Consider the following 22109-nt stretch of genomic DNA (forward strand, 5'->3'; position numbering starts at 1 on the left):
GGCTGCTGCTGCTGCTTCCGACGGAGCTGCACATTGGGTTGCCCCCAGGTATTACAACCCCGTGGCTGGCCTTCCCTCCTGGGATCCGACGACGCTTGCCTCCGCCTTCAGTACCACGTCCCTGACTCCACCACCGTCCAGCGACTGGTACTTCGACTCAGGTGCTACCTCCCACGTGACATCTCAGTCCTCCTCTCTTTCACATATTCTTCCTTCGCGGTATCCTACTCCTTCATCTATTGTCGTAGGTAATGGTTTGATCATGCCTGTCACTGCCACGGGCTCTACAGAGTTGTCTCCTTCCTTGCGTCTTCATAATGTTCTTGTGTCACCACAACTTATTAAGAATCTCATCTCTGTCCGTCAATTAACTATCGACAATAATTGTTCTGTGGAGTTTGACCCGGCTGGTTGTTCTGTGAAGGTTCTTCCCTCCCGGACCGAGATCGTCAGGTGCAATAGCTCCGGGCCGTTATACCCTGTGCGCCTACCTCCAGCTCTTTTCTCCCTTGTCGCCCAGGCTTCTTCCCCGTTGTGGCACCGGCGACTTGGCCACCCCGGCCATGAAGCGTTGTCCAAGCTTGCGTCCAGCACTTCGTGTCATATTAGTGATTGTTCAGATTTGTGTCATGCTTGTCAATTAGGGCGTCATGTTCGTTTGCCCTTTTCTGCGTCCACCTCTCGTGCGTCAAATAAGTTTGATCTTATTCACTGTGATCTGTGGACTTCCCCAGTTGTCAGTGTTTCTGGTTATAAATATTATTTGGTTATTCTTGATGACTGCACTCATTACTTGTGGACATTTCCTTTGCGACTCAAATCTGACACTTTCAGCACGCTGGCTCAGTTCATCGCCCATGTCTCCACTCAGTTTGACACACGTGTCAAGTCGGTCCAGTGTGACAATGGGAAAGAATTCGACAACTCGAGTACTCGTCACTTTTTCCTCGCTCAGGGCATCCATCTTCGCATGTCCTGCCCCTACACCTCAGCTCAGAACGGTAAAGCTGAACGCATTATTCGTACCATTAATAATGTTGTTCGCTCACTGCTCTTTCAAGCCTCCATGCCTCCCTCCTATTGGGTGGAGGCCCTCTCCACCGCCACTGTCCTTCTAAACATATTGCCTACCAAGACCCTCCAGCTTTCTACGCCCCACTTTGCATTATTTGCAAAGTTGCCTACGTATGATCATCTTCGGGTCTTTGGATGCAAATGTTACCCCAACCTATCTGCCATTGCACCTCACAAACTCGCTCCCAGGTCTGCTCTTTGTGTCTTTTTAGGCTACTCTGCTGACCATAAAGGATATCGCTGCCTTGATCTCTCCAGCAATAGAGTTATCATCTCTAGGCATGTCATCTTTGATGAAACAGCCTTTCCCTTTGCTGAGCGTCATGGTCCCAGCACCTCAGCCGACCTGGAATTTCTTGATTTTACTGATGATGTGGTGCCAGCTCCTATTGGACACTCGCCCACTTTGTTTCCTGCAGGCTTGTCTCCCAACACCTCCGACGCTCTTGTTGTCCCTGTCGGTCCTCGTGTGGCTGAGCTTGGGACACCCCCTGGTGTTACCAGCGCCCCTGCCGGTCCCTCTGTGACTGTGCCTGAAGCGCCTGACGTTGCTGATGATGACGTCCCGGTGCCTGCACTCTACGTCCCACCGGCGCTCCGGTCTCCGGGGCCTCCTTCCGCGCCACGCGCGGCCATGAGTTCCTCCTCTCCCGCGCCACGCACGGCACCAGAGATGGGGACCTCGCCTCATCACCTCTACGTCCCACCAGCCCTTCGTGCTGGTGCCTCCCTGTCCACGACGACGACGGGTTCAGCGCCACCTCTGGCGCCCCGTGGGCCTCCACCTGGCTTTCCACCTCTTCGACCCAAACGCCTCTTCGTGCACCACTACAGCCGCCGACCTCGGCCCTTGGCTGCGCCCGCACCAGCCCCCTCAGTTGTGCCCGCGCCCACACCACCGGTGACTGCTGCTCCATTGCCCAAGGGAGCCGTTCCTGTTCACCCAGTGAGTAACCAGCATGCCATGGGATCGCGGTCAAAGAGTGGCTTTCGGATGCCGGCTGCTTACCACACTGGTTCCCTGTCTCCAGTACTGAAGACCTTCCGCAGTGCCCTTGCAGACCCCAACTGGCGAGCTGCTATGGAAGAAGAACATCATGCCCTTCTGCAGAACGACACATGGGATCTTGTCCTCGCCCCCCTCGGGCCAACATTGTCACTGGCAAGTGGATCTTCCAGCACAAATTCAAATCCGATGGTTCCCTTGAGAGGTATAAGGCCCGCTGGGTACTTCGCGGTTTCACTCAGCGCCCTGGAGTGCTTCGTGGACAGAACACTTGTCTACAGTGCTTCGTGGACAGAACACTTGCAGCAGCTCCGCGCCGTCCTCGACACCCTCCGGGCGCACCACCTCCACGTCAAGCGTTCGAAGTGTTCCTTCGCAGAACAGGCTGTGCACTACCTCGAGCACGTCATCACGGCAACCGGTGTGGCCATGGACACAGCAAAGGTGTCTGCGGTCCAGGCGTGGCCACAGCCCCGCTCCACCAGGGGCCTGCGCGGCTTCCTTGGCCTCGTAGGGTACTATCGGCGCTTCATCCGCAACTACGGCACCATTGCTGCGCCCCTGACGCAGCTGCTGCGCAAGGCCGGTTTTCAGTGGACCGACGCGGCGACTGCGGCCTTTGACGAGCTCAAGGCCGCCCTCGCGGCTGCACCGGTCCTCCACCTACCAGACTTCGCACAGGACTTCATAGTTGACTACGACGCCTCCGGCTCCGGCTTTGGTGCGGTGCTGCACCAAGGGGAAGGACCGATCGCCTACTTCAGCCGCCCGTTCGCTGCTCGCCATCTCAAGTCAGCGGCATACGAGCGCGAACTCATCGGGTTGGTACAGGCCGTCCGGCATTGGCGGCCGTATCTCTGGGGGCGCGCGTTCATCGTTCGCACCGACCACTACGCCATCAAGTTCCTCCTCGACCAGCGCCTCTCCACAATCCCGCAGAACCACTGGGTGAGCAAGCTCTTCGGCTATGATTTTCAGGTGCAGTACCGACAAGGCCGCCTCAACGTGGTCGCCGATGCCTTGTCCCGTCGGGACGGCGACTCCCCCTTGCTGGACTCCCTGATCACCGAGCCAGCGCTGGCAGCGCTGTCTGTGCCGTCCTTCCTAATGCGCAGGCCCTGGATGCAGACCTACGCACTCGACGGGATGCGGTCGCAGCGGGTGAGCACGGCCCTAGCTGGAGCGTGCGCGACGGCCTCATCCTCCACAACGGCCGGGTGTTCATCCCTGCTAATGCGCAGGCCCTGGACGACATTCTACAGCTTGCACACACCGGGGCGCATGAAGGCATCCAGAAAACTCTTCAGCGCCTCAGGGCCAATTTTTTCGTCGAGCATGATCGGCGGGTGGTCCGTGACTTCGTTCGAGCCTGTGCCACCTGCCAGCGGAATAAAACCGAGCTCTCCACCCCGCCGGTCTCCTACAGCCCCTGCCGGTCCCCTCCAGAGTTTGGGCGGATATTTCCATTGACTTCATCGAGGCCCTGCCCAAGGTGCACGGCAAGAGCGTCATCCTCACCGTCGTGGACCGGTTCTCCAAGTACGCGCACTTCATCGCGTTGGGGCAACCGTACACCGCCGCGTCCGACGCCCGCGCCTTCTTCCACGACATTGTTCGGCTCCACGGATTTCCGGAGTCCATCGTCAGCAACCGCGACCCGGTTTTCACTGGTCGGGTGTGGCGGGACCTCTTCCGTCAGGCGGGCGTCCAGCTGCGTCTCAACATGGCCTTCCATCCTCAGACGGATGGCCAGTCTGAGGCGGTGAACAAGACCATCGCCATGTACCTGAGGTGCCTCACCGGCGACCGCCCGCGCGACTGGCTCGACTGGTTGCCCTGGGCCGAGTTCTGCTACAACACGGCGTCCCATTCTGCGCTCCGGACTTCGCCGTTCGCCGTCGTCTACGGTCGGCCACCCCCGGACCTCCTGCTGTACACACAGGGGCGGGCCGACACAGCGGCTGTGGACGCCATGCTAGCCAGCCGGGACGAGTTCCTGGCTGAAGTTCGCGCTCGACTCCTTCAAGCCCAGGAACACGCACGCCGTACGTACGACGCCAAGCACCGCCCACTCCAGCTTTCTGTCGGTGATTGGGTTTGGCTCCACCTCCTGCATCCTCCAACCAAGGCGCTGGTCCCAGGGGGTTGTGGCAAGCTTGGTCCCAAGTTTGCTGGACCTTATCAAATCGTCGAGAACATCAACGACGTGGCATACCGGCTGGCTCTTCCTGCAGGTGCACGGATCCATGACGTCTTCCACGTTGGGGTGCTCAAGCCATTCCGCGGTACTCCCCCGAACGACGTTCCAGCTCTTCCTCCGCTACGCCATGGGCGGCCGCTGCTGCGTCCTGAGTGCATTCTCCGTTCCAGCCTGCGTCGCGGGGAATGGTTCGTTCTTGTGCAGTGGGCTGATATGCCAGCGTCTGAGGCCACGTGGGAGCACCGGGAGGAGTTCCAAGCCGCACACCCGGACTTCCAGCTCGAGGACGAGCTGTTTCCCGAGGGGAGAGATGTTATGGTAGGCAACACCTATCAAAGGAAAAGGAAGGCGCATGGCTGAGAGAGGGCTCAGCCAGCCGTGGGCTGTTAGGGACCAGGAGTCCAGGCTGTGTGCTGTTAGGATTCTAGAGTCCAGGGAGGTTTTGTTTAGGAAGAGAGAAAGTAGGAGGTTTGTTTCTATTTTTGTAACCAGCCAAGTCTATAAGGCTGAGACTATTACTCTTAATAAGATTAAGCCTGGATTGAGACCTAAGTCTCCCCTGGGCGCCAGGACCCTGTCTCCCTGCTCTCGTTCTCCCCGCAGCCACCGATCACGGCGCCTCCCACACGCCGACGGCGCCCTCGCTTGCTGCCGGCTCCCTCTCATCCCTATCGCCTTCGCCCTCTCCCGTGCCGTAACAGTATGAGGGTATGCTTTCATGGGAACTCTTCAAGGAGTTGTGCAATCTATGTTTCGCACCGAAGATTCGCAATGCCTGTCTGTCCGAACTCACGCGCATGCCCTTCCATTCGACGGTGCAGGACTACTCCGACCGCTTCAATACGGTGCTCTGCCACGCGCAAAACCTCTCCGCTCCTCAGAAGGACAAGCTCTTTGTGGGCAGCTCCCGGAACATATCAAGGTCGACGTGGAGCTGTGGGAGCCCTAGGACCTTCAAACAGCCATGCGCCTAGCCAGGGCATTCGAACGTCGTGCCAACGCAGTCCTGCTGGCCACGGGTCAGCGTGGTGCCCGGCCTCCTTAGCGGCCCGGTCTTCCAACACCGCACAGACTGCCAGCAGCACTTCCAGCAGTGGGCGCAGCAGCCCCTGCTTGACCGTTTTGCCGCCTATCTCCAGTGGAACAACTAGAGCGTCGCTGCCGAGGCCTCTGCTATAACTGCGACAAGCCCTACATCTGCGGCCATGTGTGCCAACGGCTATTCTATCTAGACGGCAGATTTCCCAGAAGACGAGGTTCCAGCAGAGGGTGCAGCTATGGCTGCCCTCCAAGATGATGCTACTGCTCAGGATGATGTCCCAGCCACAACACTTGCTCTGGTGACCTCTCCCATAGTCTCCCTCTACACAATCGCAGGTATTCGGACAGAGAATGCCATGCTCCTTCCGGTCTCTGTTCACGGCACCTCCTAGTGACGCTTCTCGATTCGGGTTCGACACACAACTTCATCAACACCGAACTCATGCACCACCTACGTCTCGCCACAGCCCCGGATCCCACCATGCGGGTTCTGGTGGCCAATGGAGACCGTGTCTCTTGTGAAAGGGGTCACCCGTGATGTTGCACTGGCCATTGGCACAGAGTTCACTGTCAGTTGTTTCAGCATCAACCTTGGTGGTTTTGATCTCATTCTCGGCGTCGACTTCCTCCGCACCCTTGGTCCTATCCTCTAGGACTTCGAGGACCTGTGCATGGCTTTCACCCGCGGTGACCAGCGCATCCTATGGAATGGCATCAGTTTCCCCCGTGAGAGCCAGCCACGCGGGCGGTCACAGCAGATTTTCCTAGCAGCCATTACTGGACCGGCTCCTATAGCAGTTCGGGCAGGTGTTTGACGAGCCGCGTGGGCTACCCCCAGTCCAGCCATATGATCACCGTATCCATCTACTTCCGGGCACTGCACCAGTCATCGTTCGCTGCTACCGGTACCCAGACTTGCAGAAGGACGAGTTGGAGCGCCAGTGTGCAGCCATGCTCGACCAAGGAATTATCAGGCCAAGCATGTCCCCGTTCTCTGCTCTTGTGCTGTTGGTGCGCAAGGCGGACAATTCCTGGCGCTTCTGCATCAACTATCGTGCCCTCAATGCTAAGATATCCAAGGACAAGGTTCCGGAAGATGATCCTGTATAGCCAAGACTTGACCACGCAGGGTCGTCTTCAAGGACATGGCCCTCAAGGACGAACTTCCCCAAGGCAAAGAGGAACAGCTCGCGCCACCTCATGTACTGGCTGGAGGAGAGCTCGAGGACAACTGGCACAAGAGTGCAGGTGTTCTGGACGCCAACAGCCTGCGAGGGGAGGTTGGTGAGCACCGTAGCTTCATGGAGAAGCAGAGCATCGTGGAGGGAGTGTGGAGGGGCCACTGGGGTGGGGTCAGGCGCACGCGTGACCTGAGCCCGCGTGGTCGCGGTCAATGTCGGCAGCCACGCACTCGGCAGCAGCAACGTGCTCGCGCTTGCATTCGGCAGCCTACTCACTCTGAGAGAGAGAGAGAGAGACGGTAGCGTCAGCCGGCATGACGGCGACCAAAGGGAGGAGATGGTGCAGGGGTGCCCCTAGGCAGCGGAAGAAGGGGCAGGAGAAACCCGGGCAAATGATACCATGTAGGATTAGGCACAAGGAAATAGTAGATTGATTATAGGAGATGTGGTGTTACACATGTATAGGCAATGATGGCTGAGGGTTTATAGATACAGAACCAATCAGCAGAGATCCTTGCCTAATAGGGATCAATCTATCTATCCTAGCCATATTAGGCCCAAATATAGACGTGCAGGTCCAGAGAAGGCCTGCCATACCCTCTATCTAACATAAAGTATGCTGAACTGTGTTTTTGTTTTTGTTTTTGTTTTTGTTTTTGTTTTTGTTTTTGTGGTGTGTTCGTGTTGTAACTTGTAAGTGTTCTCACCCATTTTTCTTAATGCAAAGAAACGCAGCTCTCCTGCATTTTCGAGAGAGAAAAAAAACTAACAAAACTAATTTAGTTTGTTCCGAAGCCACTGATAGAACACTCACTGTGGCACAATTATAGTAGAGGTCTGGATTTAAATTCATAGTTTGATCCTTCTCCTGCACATAAAACAAACACAACAAGATCAACTGTAGAAACGAGGTACAGAAAAATGACATAGAAATCTACAAATGAGAGGTTATATGTCACACTTCTTAATAAGTTTAACCAGAGACAAACAAAAAGTACGAAATGCCAACTTACAGCATTTTGATATGCTTTCACTGAATGATGAAGCTTAGTGTGATCCCAGGCTCCTCCCACAAAGAAACTAGTGAGATAAGCATTGCCCAGATTATCTGAAGTAAAAAGGGCATATTAACAGCCTTTGTTAAAGGAATATTTGTCTAAGTCGCTGATTAAATTGCACTCCCAGTTTGTGCTGCTGCTTAGCCAAATGAACTTTGGCGAAGTTAAGGAATATGAGAAAATATTGCATGTTTAAACTCAAATGGTTGCATTTGCATGTGCATGGATCCCAATAGGGCATTGGTTTTGGTTATGCGTCCATACAACTTGAAAATGGGCCTAAACAAGTAGGAATCCCTTCATGCAAGGTTCAAGGTAGATAATACAATCAAACCATACAATCAAAGCATCTATTTTCCAGTGCAATGTCGTAACAAGAAAGTAAGAATGCAGCAATGTTAAACATGTTCTACAAGAATACTACAGACTGCAGACATGGTTATGGACTCCTATATAACAAGTGTAAACTATGCACTGAAACAGAACTTCTACGGCTAAATTTAAGAAAATGAACTCTTACACCAAGAATTGCCATCTCTAATGTCCAGCATAATAGCTTCTTTTGCGTGCTTAATGCTCTCTTCTACTAAAAGCGCCTGGTCTGCACTACCTGAAAAACGAGAACACAAAAAAGGAAACAACTAACTCAGAAATCTTCATCTGAAAAAAAAAATGATGTGTTTCTATTAAGACTGTAGGTGCAAAAATAACATTGGAGAGCTATTATTGATATAGCAGCAGCTCAGCACTAAAGTACAAATGAGAGCTTCTTTCTGCAGCAGTGCCCTTCAAAACTCTAACAGTCATTTCAGCATCAGGGAAGCAAAATATATAAACTGAAGCCCATTTTGACCTCAACATCAGTCCATTTTGATCACAAAATCAATTCAACCAGTAAATTAAGCTATTGTACCGAGGAAGACATTTTAAAAAAAATGTCAAATCTCCATCAATTTGATGGATTTTTATGATGGCAATTGAAGTGTTGAAGCATGTCTGCATTTGCATACAGTTATCGAGCTCATTCAACCCCAAGCTCAAAGCACATCGAAGCTTGACTTGGTCATTAAGGCAAGCATACAATTCAAGCTGAGTTTAGTGCACAAAAAGTATGCAACCTGCACTTTTGCAGAGGTCACTTAAATGATGTCACATCAATCAACAATATGTTATTCATTATAGACATTAAAGGTGTTACTGAAATGTTTGTATTCATAGAAGGGTGCCTTTCCATGAAAAAATGTGTATGTTTTCACAAACATCCAGCTTTCCATAAGAATTTTGGGATATTAATATTATTATTATTTTAAAATTGAGTATGATCAGATGGTTACAGTTTAGAGGAGACGCTGCATAATGTGGATGCTGCATGACATATCACTTTTAGTACAAAGGACAAGAATAAATCAGGCCTTGCTGATGTTGCTTTTAAGCTTAGTTGGAACAGCTGCATCCTTTGAAATGTATTGTTTTATTGAGAAGTAGAAGTTGATTGAGCTTAGAAAACAAGACAGAGATACAAGCATGATTAATTCATCAATATGTTTAAGATTTAACATAATAATTGGTAATAGGATATAGACGCTGCGGATAGAATCAACTGTGCAAAATTTATTAGAATGCGAACTATATATATAATATAGGGACATCCTCACCTTGAGCCATACTTCTTTCAAGCATGGAGATCTGGCACAGTATTTTCTTATCTGGACCCTGCCAGACAAAAATATGCTGGATACTTCAGAAATATTGAAAAGCATACTTGGATGTTGGAACTACTTACAGGTTAACATTTACCTTTCCTAGTGCTAATGAAAAGCAATTCTTTGCTGCAGATAGATCCCCCTTCTTCCAAATGCAATTACCCAAACATAACCATGCATCTACAAGAGATGGATTCAGCTTTACCTAATACATATAGTAGCAACAGTAAATGTTTAATTTCTTATCAGAGTAATTGTATACAAAGAGATGTTTAGTCCCTGCTACATACTGCTTTGGATAAATGATCTTCAGCCTCCTTATGATAGTCAGGAAAGACATCCAGTATTTTTCCCCTCAAAAATTCATAAACACCACGCAGTTGTGGAGACTTCTTTTGTTCTGAAAGTACAAGAAAAAAAGAATGATTAAGGACATGGCATCAAATAATTCGACAAAGCACAAACTATCATAGACTCATAGGCCAGACCCTCATACAGAGTCTCGAAGAATCGGCCGATCTGATCCGGATTGTTCCCTGAACCGGGTAAGACTATAACGGCTTCACCAAAGTTCAAGGGGGCACGCGTTGCCGATTCCTCTTCACCTAACACATGATTCTCGGCTATATCTCTTGGGAAGTGCTGTGAGAACAAGTTAAAATCAAGGCGCTTATGCAGGTGCAGATTGAGCCACATATTAATAAACCACCAGGGGCCTCCCAAGTTGCCGATGGATTGGCCAAGCAGGAGTTTCTGGGCTACCTGATGAAGAAGGTGGTAAACAGCGCCGAGCAAATATCGGCCGAGAGGAAATTGGCCGCCGCTAGCCAGTCTTTCTGCTGCCGATAGATAGACAGAAGTCGGTCCTGCCGATCGACCACAGAATACAAACTTGTCCAGCCACATGTTCAGAAAGGTGGTTTGCTCCTTTGTGGTGACAGGCCCTCTCCCGCGGTACTTCTGGATGTACCCTGACCAACCACCGATAGCGCGAGTTTCCACTTTGGCACTGGGGGCGGTATCAAAAAAGTGGGTGCTATCGGCAGAAGATATATCTAGCTCAGTAAGCATGGCTACATCGGCAAGGGTAGGAGAAGCAGGGCCGTGGCCAAAAACAAAGGCATTGAGAGTGTCTGACCAAAAGTAGGATGCAGCTATCAGCAATGACTCGTTTCTGTGCATATCGGCAATGGATAGCCTAATGCATTGAGCTAGCTTCCTCTCACCCCATTGAACTTCATAAGAATTGCTGACCCTCAAGAACCAATCTTTCCACCCTACAGTAGGGCTGGGCCAAGAACGAAAGGTGTCTTTCCACAGATCTAAAGAAAAGTTTTCAGCTCTAAAGGGAATCCTGTTGGTTTCTGCATTGATAAGGTCGGTTGGATCTGGATTCCCTAGAGGGCCGAGGCACTGAAGGTGTGGTTGATCGGTAGGGATGACAATTTTGTTGGACAACTCCTAGTGTTTTGGGGAATAAAAATACAAAGAAAAAGGAAAAGGAAAATATTCGGTAAGATGAATCGCAGATGAACAGGAATGCGAGAAAAAGGTACAGCAGATGAGATGGAAGTCTGACCTCAGGGACGACGAAGCCAATGGCCATCTTGTCGTGAAGAAGATGTTGGAGGGCACCGGAGTTGATGAAGAAGAATGCTTGTCGGAGGTCTTGAGGGTTGTAGATGGCGCCGCCGCTGGAAAAGCAGAGTTGGATAGTAGAATGGTGTAATGGGGGAGGAGTACCCAAGAAGGAACTATTTATAGGACAAGATGGGCAAGGGCAAATCCGTCTTATCTCTTTGCCGCATCCGAGAAGCCCGAGGGTACTCAGGTGGATATGGTAACTGTTCGCACGGTAATCCAGGGATTGTGCAGGTGATTTGACAGGAAGCGGTCATTATCTAAAGATATTTTACTGTGCGCAATCTCCTGGTCGGTCCATCAGCGATACTCTATAACGGTCATCTTGCCGATGGGCGGATAGACGGGGGGTAACCGTTTTTGCGAATGTCCTGGTCAGAGCATCGGCAGATCTTTATAACGGAATTGTTGCCGATGTACGACCAAGAGAGATGCCCGTTTAGGAAGTTGGGGATTTCGAGGAATCTGCGGAGGATTAGGATCAGGGTTGTCCAGATTGAGGTTGTCGGTTACCAGATTAGGAGCATTAATTGCGGAGAAGGCATCATTACTGCAGAGAATTTCGGAGCATTAATAGTTTTATACTCCGAAACTGGGGGGCATGTGTTGACACCGTTTTTGGGCACGTGTCCAGGATGGCAGGATAGGGTGGCAGTACAATGCGGGTTGCTGATGAGGATGGTTGCCGATGAGGGAAAGGTTGAATGTGACTACGTCCACAGGCGGTAATATGGTGCCGATGGCTGGGTGAAAAGGTCTGCCGATGACTATGGCAAGGGGATTGCCGATGACGCGAAGGAGGAGTCCGGAAGCTGCCAGTTGTCATCTGGAGGAGTTTCGGTTTGTCACGAAGGATAGTTTTATTATTTCCTTAGTTGTTTGCATCGTTTTGTATACGGATTCCGTGTAATATGAAATTCGAATTCTAATCGTGTCTGGTCGTAGCTCTTTGAGCAGGGTATAAATATAAACCCTAGGACCTTGTAATCAAGATATCAAGAAATCAATCAAACACACGTTTTTACTCATATTCCAGCATTTATTTTTCGACGACTTCGTCATACTTTTTTCCTTTTATTACGAGTTCTTAGGAATTCGTCGACTTAAGCTCGGCGTGTTCTCGAGTTCCGCGTGAGTACCTCTTAGCCGTGACATCCGGGCGCATCGCTGTTGTCAGGACTAAAGTATTCGAGTTATCACCTTTGCCGATAGCAAGGTTAAATCGGCTGGCACGCCTTAACGTTCGAATCGGGTATTAGCCCTTTGTGTTTGCAGATCAGTTTTGCATCAACACCATCAAGTTTCAGAGGAAAAACAATGGCATTTGACAGCAATTGCGACTGTGACATTGTGCAAGACAACAGAGCAGAGCAGGCAGAGCAGAGCACCAACAGCAGCAGAGCAGAGGAAACCACAGTCCACAGGGCAAAGCAGTAGAACCTCCGATGGGGGCGAGCAGGGAAGATCCACGCGCGGGCGCAGAGGAGCCACGTGGACTCGCGGACGTCGCGGACGTGGTGCGGACGGAGACGGCGCGGGCGCAGAGGCGCTGCGCGGGCGCGTAGACGCGGCCGCGGATGTGGAGAAGCCGCACGGGCCGCGGGGACGGGTCCACCGACGTGGAGGATCCGCACGGAGATGACGCGGCAACGGGCCGCGAGGAAGAGCCGCACGGCCGCACGGGAACGACGCGGAAGATGACGCGGCACGGCCGCACGGGGACGACGGCACGATGAAGATGACGCGGCAACAGCCTGCGTGGATGATGGATTCCCAAGGAAAAATAATGGATCGTGGGTGAATTAGAATAGTCTAACCCTAACCCTAATCCTAATCCATGGCTTTGATACCATGATACTAACCTTGGGGATCTGAGTAGATAAGTCCTCAGTCTACGGTGAAATGATATATATATACACTCATATGGGCCATAGTAGTAGATAGTAGTAGACAGGCTTTCACTTAACAACTTAGTCATGGCTGATGTAAGGCAAGGTACAGGTGCTAATCATACTAAATATAGCCTTGCCTATATACCAGGGAATCGAACGGAGAACAGTTTCAGTTGCTGCACTTGTGTGTGTGCTATGTCTGTGCTCACCCCTGTAGATTGATAGAGGGAATGGGAAAACACCACACACCCATCGGGTGGGGGGGGCCTTCATATATAGCCAATATGGTTGACTGTACATGCAGTACATGGCAGGTGCTAATCATACTAAATATAGCCTTGCCTAATATACACAGGTGCTAATCATACTAAATATAGCCTTGCCTAATATACACTTGCTTAATTATACACTTGCCTAATGTATATATATATCTATAACCCGCTCTAAGTTGAAGCGTCAGGATTCCAGATGCAGAGACTGGACCGAAAATCCTCAAATAGCTGAATCGGCAGACCCTTGGTCATGATATCAGCAAACTGATATTTGGACGGCACATGGAGAACGCAAACTTCACCGAGAGCCACCTTCTCACGAACGAAATGGATGTCGATCTCAATGTGCTTGGTACAGCGATGGTGGACTGGATTGGCTGTCATGTATACTGCGCTGACATTGTCACCAATGTTTTCTGATCGGCTTATCATTTATAATCCCTTATCGTTTCTAACCGGTCTGGTACCGATCAGGACGATTAATCGACCTCCGATCGAACTAATCGTCCATATAATCGTCCAGCATATAGCAGGACTATATATCATAAATGTATATAGTTGCAGACTTGCAGTTGCAGTAGGGAAGAGGGAGGAGGAAGCAGGCAGCAGGGAAGAGGGAGGAGGAAGCAGCAGGCAGCAGGGAAGAGGGCTTCTTGGATTACCGATCAGGACGATTAATCGATAGTCAGGACGATTAATCGACCTCTGATCGAACTAATCGTCCATATAATCGTCCGGCATATAGCAGGACTATATATCATATATGTATATAGTTGCAAACTTGCAGTTGCAGTAGGGAAGAGGGAGGAGGAAGCAGGCGGCAGGGAAGAGGGAGGAGGAAGCAGCAAGCAGCAGCGGGCTGCTTGGATTGGAACTGGAAGGGAGGGAGGAGGCTCCGCAGCTCAGCAGATGCACGAGTAGAAAGCTCAGCAGCTGAAGGCTAGAGTTGGGAGTGAGGACTGAGGAGAGAGAGTGGGGGTGAGGTATATAAGAGAAACCCTAATGGGCTTGGCCCAAATAAATATAGCCCAGGCCAAAAGCAGCCCATCTGCCAATTTAGCTCTAATCGGCCAAGAGGCTTGATCGGACGATTAATCGCGATTAATCGGACGATCAGGTTTCTGATCGCTCTGATCGAACCGGAGGCCCTAATCGAGTGCTAAGTGCCAATAAGGACGATTAATTGTGATTAATCGCGATTAATCGGACGATCAGAAAACATTGGTTGTCACAGTAGACAAATGTGGCAACTTTCAAGGGAAAGTGAAGTTCCTGGAGAAGTTGTCGAAACCAATAGCACTCTGCGACCACATGAGCAACAGCCCGGTACTCAGCCTCCACACTGGACCAGGACACCGCAGTTTGCCGTTTGGATGACCAGGACACCAAGTTGTCGCCGAGGAAAACGCGGAAGCCTAATGTGGAGCGGCGGGAGTCTAGGCACCCTGCCCAGTCAGCGTCGGAGCATGCAATCAGCTTGTCGACAAGCCCAGTGCCGATGTGGAGGCCAGCGAATAGCATGCCCTTCACATACCAAAGTATTCTTGATCAGCACGAGATGAGCTTTGCACGGGTCATGCATGAGGAGGCACACCTGCTGCATAGCATACGCCATGTCGGGGCGAGTGAGTGTCAAGTACTGGAGGGAGCCGGCGAGACTCCAGTACGTGGTGGGGTCGTCAACGGGAGCGCCCTCCGAGGCAGATAGCTTGGCACAAGAGTCAGCGGGTGTCGACGTCGAGTGACACTCGGCCATGCCTGCCTTCTGAAGAAGATCCACCACATACTGCCACTGGCTGAGGAAGAGCCCGTCGGAGGAGCGAGTGATGGAGATCCTCAGGAAGTGATCCCCAGGAAGAGCTGCCTAACTACCAAAACTCAATTTTCTTTTTACTTGCATCTTTCCAACTCATACCTGAGTCCAGTTTAACTTCTTCCTTTTCACAAATTTCATTACTTTGGACTTTGCTAGAAGCTTCAAGGATCAACTAGTTTTTTTCCATCTCAAGAAAATAAACTAATTCAAACAGAAACAGCAAGAAAAAAGTAATCCTGAAGCAGTTTGACTTACATCCAACTCAGAAATAGAAATGTTAAATCTAGCATTTGCATATAGAAAAGATGATGATGCTACAAAATACAGCACCATCGCGTATGTTGAGGAACAACATTAGTCTTTTTCCTCTTCTATGTAGTGAACACCCAATTTTTCTGCAACACGCTAGTTCAGCAAACAAAGGAACAACATTGGTTTTGTTCCTCTTCCATGTTGTGAACACCCATTTTTTCTGTAACGTGCCAGGTTCCTGGTACAATCATCAAGTTTTAACATAAAAACAGAGAGCTTATGTTCAGAAAACAAAGGAATAAATTGGCTTTGTTTTGCTTCCTCGCATCATACAAATAAGTAACTTCTCCACTCATGCACAAGATGAAGTCCACAATAACCACTACGCAAACACCCAACAACTATATAGATGTTCAATAGAGACATAGACCAGCCACCAAGCTCAAAAGACCCAGGGGGCAGGCCTTGAGCATAAAATCCAGCAGACTCTGCAATGCTAATCCTAATTCTAGCATTGCTATCAAGAGCGTGCTTCTGTACAGTCAAAAAGACGAATTAGCATTTCCAAAATCCATTTTACTGGACTAGCATCATCGAGTTGGGGACAAACCAAGGGAGATTTGTAAAATGTGTCGCAACCACCTACTGGTCAGTGTTAGTAATCGATTTAGTGGCTGGCAATCCGCACCGGCTTCACTACTACCCAGTGTGGTACTAACTGAATCAGATGCAAGAAAACAATGAATAGTGGCAGTTGGCAAGATAGAGGACGACGCGTACCGGACGGGAGGGCGTCGAGGAGGGCGAGGGCGGCGTCGGTGCGGGCGCGGAGTGCGGCGGCCTTCTCGCCAGGGTCGCGGGGGAAGAAGGTGTCACGGAGGCGGTACAGCTCTTCCGCCGCGTCCGCCGCGTCCGCTAGAGGCGTCCTGTCCCCTCCATCCGCCTCGGGCGGGGTCGGAGCGGAGCTCGTGCACGCGCCGGTTAGCAGATTCTGGGTGGACATGGATCTGAGCCAGGACAGGGACAGCCGAGATGGGGAGGCGGGAGGGGACGGAAAGACAGAAAAAAAAAAAAGATGCAGGCTGCAGATGTCCCTAGCAGCTTGAGTGAAAATAAATAATAAATAATTTTATTGAGCCTCCACTTGAGCCTTGTTTAGTTTAGCCAAAAACCAAAAAATTTTCAAGATTTCCCGTCACATCGAATCTTATGGCACATGCATAAAGCATTAAATATAGATAGAAACAAAAACTAATTGTATATTTTGTCTGTAAATCGCGAGACGAATCTTTTAAGCGTAGAGAGCAACTCCAACAGTTTGCTAAAACTCACTTGGCAAATCTATAGTTTTGCCAAGTCTCAAAACTAAATGTCAAGTGAAAAAAGAAGCCTTCTCTAATAGTTTACTATTTTAACTTGGCAAAAGAACTTAGCATCCTAAGATTTTCGCCAAAATCATAAAATTGAGCCTCCAACAAGTTGGCAAAACTAGTTGGTAAATTGGGATACACGTGATGCCAAGCGATGGAGGACATGACATATTTGCCAAGTCAAGGGGTAATTTTGCCAAGCTCACGAAATTGCCAAGTAGTTTTGTCAACTTGTTGGAGGCTGTTTTTTATGGTTTTGGCAAAAATCCTAGGATGCCAAGTACTTTTAGCAAACTGTTGGAGTTGCTCTGCATAATTGGACAGTGTTTGTCAAATAAAAATGAAAAAGCTACAGTGTCCAAAAAATTTTGGATCTAAACAAGCCTTAGACTCTTATTTTAGGAGCACTTTTTGAGGCTCCACAAACACGAGGATACTATCCTCCTCTCCAGACGCGACCAACACAGCCATGGCCGCTGCGCCCCCGACGCGGTCGCGGCCACCGACGGCAGCGGCAGCAAGATGCCTTCTCCCAACATAGGCCGCAGTGGTGGCAGGATGCCTTCTCGGAGCGGCGGCGGCGGAAGCTTACCTCGTCGGCTCCCCAACCCCCCACCTATACTCGGTCCTCGCGCGTTGAGCTTCACAAAGTCTCACGCTGCCACCTGGGACGCTGGCGAAATCACAACATCACCAGCAGAAGTCTACCATGTCGTCGACGACGACTTTAGCCACAACCATTGGACGCCTGATGATTATTCTGTCAAGTATGTTGACAATCTACATTCACACAGTTGTATCTAAATTTAAATGACTGAATTCTTTAACATTGAATCGCCAAATACACTAAGCTCTATCAACCGGTAACACTCATATTTCTGTATATTTCTTTACAACAACCAAGGGCCTCAAGTGCACCAGGAAGTGGATATTTCACAAACATTTTGACACAAGAAGTGGATGATGATTTAAAATTGCTGAGGCAACAGGAAGTGCAGGTGGATGCCACTCCATGTAGTGGCGGCAAATCAAAGCGAGGCAGCAACTACACTAATCTTGAAGATATCCAACTTTGCAAATCTTAGATTCATATCAGCAATGACCCTATCATAGGGAATCAGCAGCCAGAAAAAACTTATTGGGAGAGGATAGCAAATAATTTTCACATGAATAGGGACTTTGAGTCCGATAAGACTCCCAATTCACTCGAGCATCGCTTTGGGATCATACTAAAGAAGTGCATGAAACTCCAAGGCTACTACAAGGAGGTCCAGCATCGTCATCCAAGTGGCATTCCATACCAAGAGCATGTAAGTGATCTTGCACTTAGTTCATCCCATATCTTGTCCTTGCTATATATCTGATCATGCACTTGATCTTTGTTGTTGTTGGTGCAAAAATTGGTCTTTTACACCAACAATCTTGGGGGCTCTCAGAGGGGGTGCAGAAGCCGAAGTTCTAGACCTCCTGAGCCACAAACACACGAACTTGGTGATTTGATTCCGAGGCGTGCCAGTTAATTTGACATGAAATTAACAAAGAAGAGATATAAACGTCAAATTATGGAACCTACCGGTTGTTGCCAGACAGTTCCGAGATGTACGGCTCTAAGAAGCCGTTAATCAAAGGAAATTGACTAAAGAGTCAACTCCTAATGATGATGCATTATGATATTTGTTATTGAGTATGTTAACTTTCATTGAACGGTTGTATCTACGTATAAAAGCAGCCATATCAGGTATTTAGCCGATACGCTATGTGTGTGTAAGGGATAGCTTACATGTATTATTTTTTATCTATTAAATAAACAATAACTTATTAAAACTAGTTTAAAGGCATGTGATCTTAATAAATTACTTTCATAATCGTACTAAAATTATATTCACCTAGTCTAAAGGCTAGTGGGCTTCAATGAATTTAACACAAATTACTAGTTCATTTAATGTCACAATCGAGTTCATATACGCGCACTATCCGTTTAAGCTTAACTGGATCGGCAATTTAGCCGATACATGGTCCATGAAGCACGAACAAGATCTATCTACTTTATCATAATTAGATTTAGTTTTAATTACCAAATTAATCATAATAAAATAAATATTTCGAATGCACAACATGTAACAATCAAGATTAGTTACCTTAAATTTGCTTTATAATCAGTGTTTGCTTAGGGTTTATGGCAAACGTTTAGATTTTAAGCTCAAACTAATCCGTAGAATCTTGATTGGGTAGAATATTATTACGACGAATAAAAAATTAATCTTTGAACAATATTGATAACTTAATGAATCTATTAAATTGTCAATTTAATAGAGCCGATATTCATAAGAGATTGAAACAATGCAGCCTTACAAATACAATCCAAGTCGATAATGAGTTCAAAATCGAATTCGACATGATGAATTAAACATGAACCATGATAATACTTATAAGCAAACTGTTGGGTATTCTTAACATCATTACCAAAAGTAGACTAAGTTCTCTAAATCTAGTAACGGTGCCAAAAATGCCAAACCTATCCCTCACACCACTTAAGCCAAGTTGTCATCCCCAGCATGATATAAGAGACGCGGTATTGAAATATGCAATTGCTCTTCTAAATAAATAATGAATGGGATCTGCAAGCGCACAGATTAATACCGATGCAGCATTTTAACCGGAAAGTATTCCAGATATCGTTATTTATATTTTTACCACTAGGAAGAGATTAGCGATCATCACTATTGATTACAGAATAGAATATGAGATTGAGCATCTATCATTGCATGTATAATTGAGAACATTATATCTAACTCTTCATACAGGGATAAGTGTCACATAAAAGATATATGAAATAATAATAGTGACAAGGATAACTAATCTGATCTAGCCACATAATAAATATGATAAGCACCTCAATTAGATACTCTAGAAAGTCATTAGCATGGTATTAGAACGAACTACAAGAATATTCCCTAAGTTATTCTTAACTATATAGTCTAGCATATCATAGTTAGTGCAAGCATACTTAGCAATCATTGCGAGACAAGACTACGCCCATGCATAGTGATATTAGCAAGGAATATGAGAAACATAGCAATCACTCCCCTGTAATAATGTTGCTCTGCCAGCCCAATACACGAGAGGGGGACTATATAAGAATCAATGAAGCTGTCACTATCACGAACCACCCCACGATCTGGCATATTGGGTACAATCGCAGATAAATACGGTATAAGCACCACGCCTACACAATATCTATCATTTACCCATGGATCCGATGGATAAACGCTATACGATCCTAAGCATGTATATAGATCGAATCTAACTAAGCCAAGTACATAACTATGATAAACTAAGAACAATATAATCTTGAATATAAGCAAGTAGAGCAAAGTCATAAGCAATATATTGAAGTAGAACAAAGTCATATTCATAATATTGAAGAACAAAGATAATTATAAAGCAATTAGAAGCACAATTAGAGAATTACCAAGAATCCTCCTGACAGATCCGGAAACCAATCGAAGATTGACTACTTCTAGTTCTAATCCTATGTAGCTATGCTAATCTAGATGTCTAATTGATGTGGTGGCTCTAATCTTGATCAGAGGCTTCTTCTCCCTTGATGGAACAATGAATTAGGGTTGAGAGGCTCTCTCCTCCAGGGGCCAGGGGGTCTGGTTTTATAGTCCCTTCAAGTGAATATGGGCCATTGGATCAAACCGACATAGATTGTATGGTTTAGATTCATCCTTTAGGTCAGTGGAGATCTCCCGCAAAGCAGAGTCCTGATTGGACTTGGGGGCAGGGCGGGCGCCTAGTAGGACAGGGCGGGCGCCCTGTCTCTGGCCCCGTTTTGCCTCCGCTTCGGTTTCGTGGCTTCTGGAGTCTTCTAGATGTAAGATAATTGCGCCGCACGTTAATATCTTTACGTAATCCCGACATGTGGGCCTTTCTTCCATATTTCCTGATAACCCCCTGCAGAAATAGACAAACACCAAAACTCGTGGAATTCTGTCAGATAAAACCCTAAGTCTAGATCTTGATTTCATTTGGATCCTTTTCTTTATTTATTTGATAATTAAATTTGATACTTAAGGACCGTCAACAAACTCCCCCAAGTTTACCTCTTGCTCGTCCCTGAGCAAGGATAGACTCAGCTATGGATCATAAGTTGTTGCAATATCTTTAAAAATTTGACGGTACACATGCTTTTAAATAAGATCTCATCTCTGAGTTAGAGTAAACTGTCAAGACTTAAAACTTACTTACTTTACCTTCACCATGGGACTTGTAACTGTCACTTCTGTCTTGAGTGGTTAAAAGATAGAACAGTCCAGCCAAGTGCTATGTCTCTTATTCTTGATCAGCTATAGCTCTGGGTTTTTTTTTGCAGATTTTCAAATAAAACTCAGAGATTCCTTGTATGACTCTCTCAGGTCTCTCTTTTGTGGTATTTTTGGATCCTTACCAAGGCAGTGATGGTATATGCCTTCTCTCAAGATATGTGGTATTTATGGTATAAAGCATAATGACATTGCCTTCTCTCTCACCCTACTCTAATAAGGCTTTTATATCTGGAGCTCATAGGTGGGAGATAAAGTATACATACTTACAAGACATTTATTGCATAGTCAAACCATGGATCCAAAGAAACAAATCAATAAGCCAAATCAAGATGTGCATTTGTGGCGAATGAATGGTGTATGGTGATAATAATGGTGAAGGCAATGGTGGTGGAAGTCTAATTCTACTTTGCTCTTTGAGGGGATACATACCCTTCTTGCTTTTGAAACTTTATGAGGAGAATAAGATGCTCTTCTTTTTCTTGTCTCTCAGGTGGGCATCTTGTACCCCTAATTCTACTGTCGGACACTTGTCCATTTTTACCTCTCGTCTCACTTTTTCTTTTCTTTCGAGGTTCCGAGCACTTGCTCCTTTTTATTTCCTCGTATCTCCTTTTTTTTCTCCTTTTTTTCAGAGCATTCATCTCTTGAGATAATATAGCAAGTGGTAGTAACAAGATAACTTGAGCATTTATTTCACAAGAGAAAAACAAAAATATTTTTAGTTATTCTCTCCCGGATTAGGAGTAGAATAGTTTTGGGTGATTCTGGAGATGGAATGGGTGGATATATGTGGATGGTACTTCCGGAGTAGAAGTAGCATATGTGAGTGAACGTGCAAGTGAAATCTTGATTTAACCACATGACAAGCTCCTAAGGGTCTACACACCACACTCAATGCTCATAAGCAGTAAATAGTAAATGTGTGGCTCAAAGTCTAGCAAGCATGTATATATGGCTGTGGTAGGAATTTAAACTCTCATCATACAGGAACTCATCATGCAATATTTTAAAGATTTTCAAAGATAAAATTCTTCAGAACTCTAGCATCTCTAGGAACAGATAAACAGCAGCTCAACCTTCCCATATCGTATCCGTTAACAACTTAGACTTCAGATCAAGTTTTTATCCCACAAGTTTAGGTCTAGAGCAAGCTTTAAATTATAACAGTTATATCTATAAACTTGAGAGAGAACTTAAAATTTGCAAATTAGGCAGAGCAACTATTTATCATATCCATGCTTATGTTTTATTTAGATACAGATTAGCATAGCC

General features: G+C 47.5%; 1 protein-coding gene across 3 annotated transcripts in view; it reads right to left on the bottom strand.

Annotated features, from left to right (window-relative positions):
• The window catches only part of LOC8069596 (tetratricopeptide repeat protein 5), a 44058-nt gene extending 27846 nt beyond the window's left edge, over positions 1–16212 (bottom strand). Inside the window, exons 1-7 of one of the 3 annotated variants that reach the window (XM_021457596.1) lie at positions 15917–16212; positions 9554–9663; positions 9358–9468; positions 9216–9273; positions 8081–8170; positions 7516–7610; positions 7317–7370 (exon numbers count right to left, since the gene is read on the bottom strand). In XM_021457596.1, the coding sequence (XP_021313271.1) occupies positions 7317–7370; positions 7516–7610; positions 8081–8170; positions 9216–9273; positions 9358–9468; positions 9554–9663; positions 15917–16139 (741 nt within the window). In that variant the 5' untranslated portion in view covers positions 16140–16212. The remainder of the gene's footprint in view (positions 1–7316; positions 7371–7515; positions 7611–8080; positions 8171–9215; positions 9274–9357; positions 9469–9553; positions 9664–15916) is intronic. The other 2 variants (XM_002457869.2, XM_021457595.1) reach the window with 2 other exon arrangements.

Source organism: Sorghum bicolor, chromosome 3 (assembly GCF_000003195.3).
Source record: "Sorghum bicolor cultivar BTx623 chromosome 3, Sorghum_bicolor_NCBIv3, whole genome shotgun sequence".
NCBI classification, from domain to species: domain Eukaryota; kingdom Viridiplantae; phylum Streptophyta; class Magnoliopsida; order Poales; family Poaceae; genus Sorghum; species Sorghum bicolor.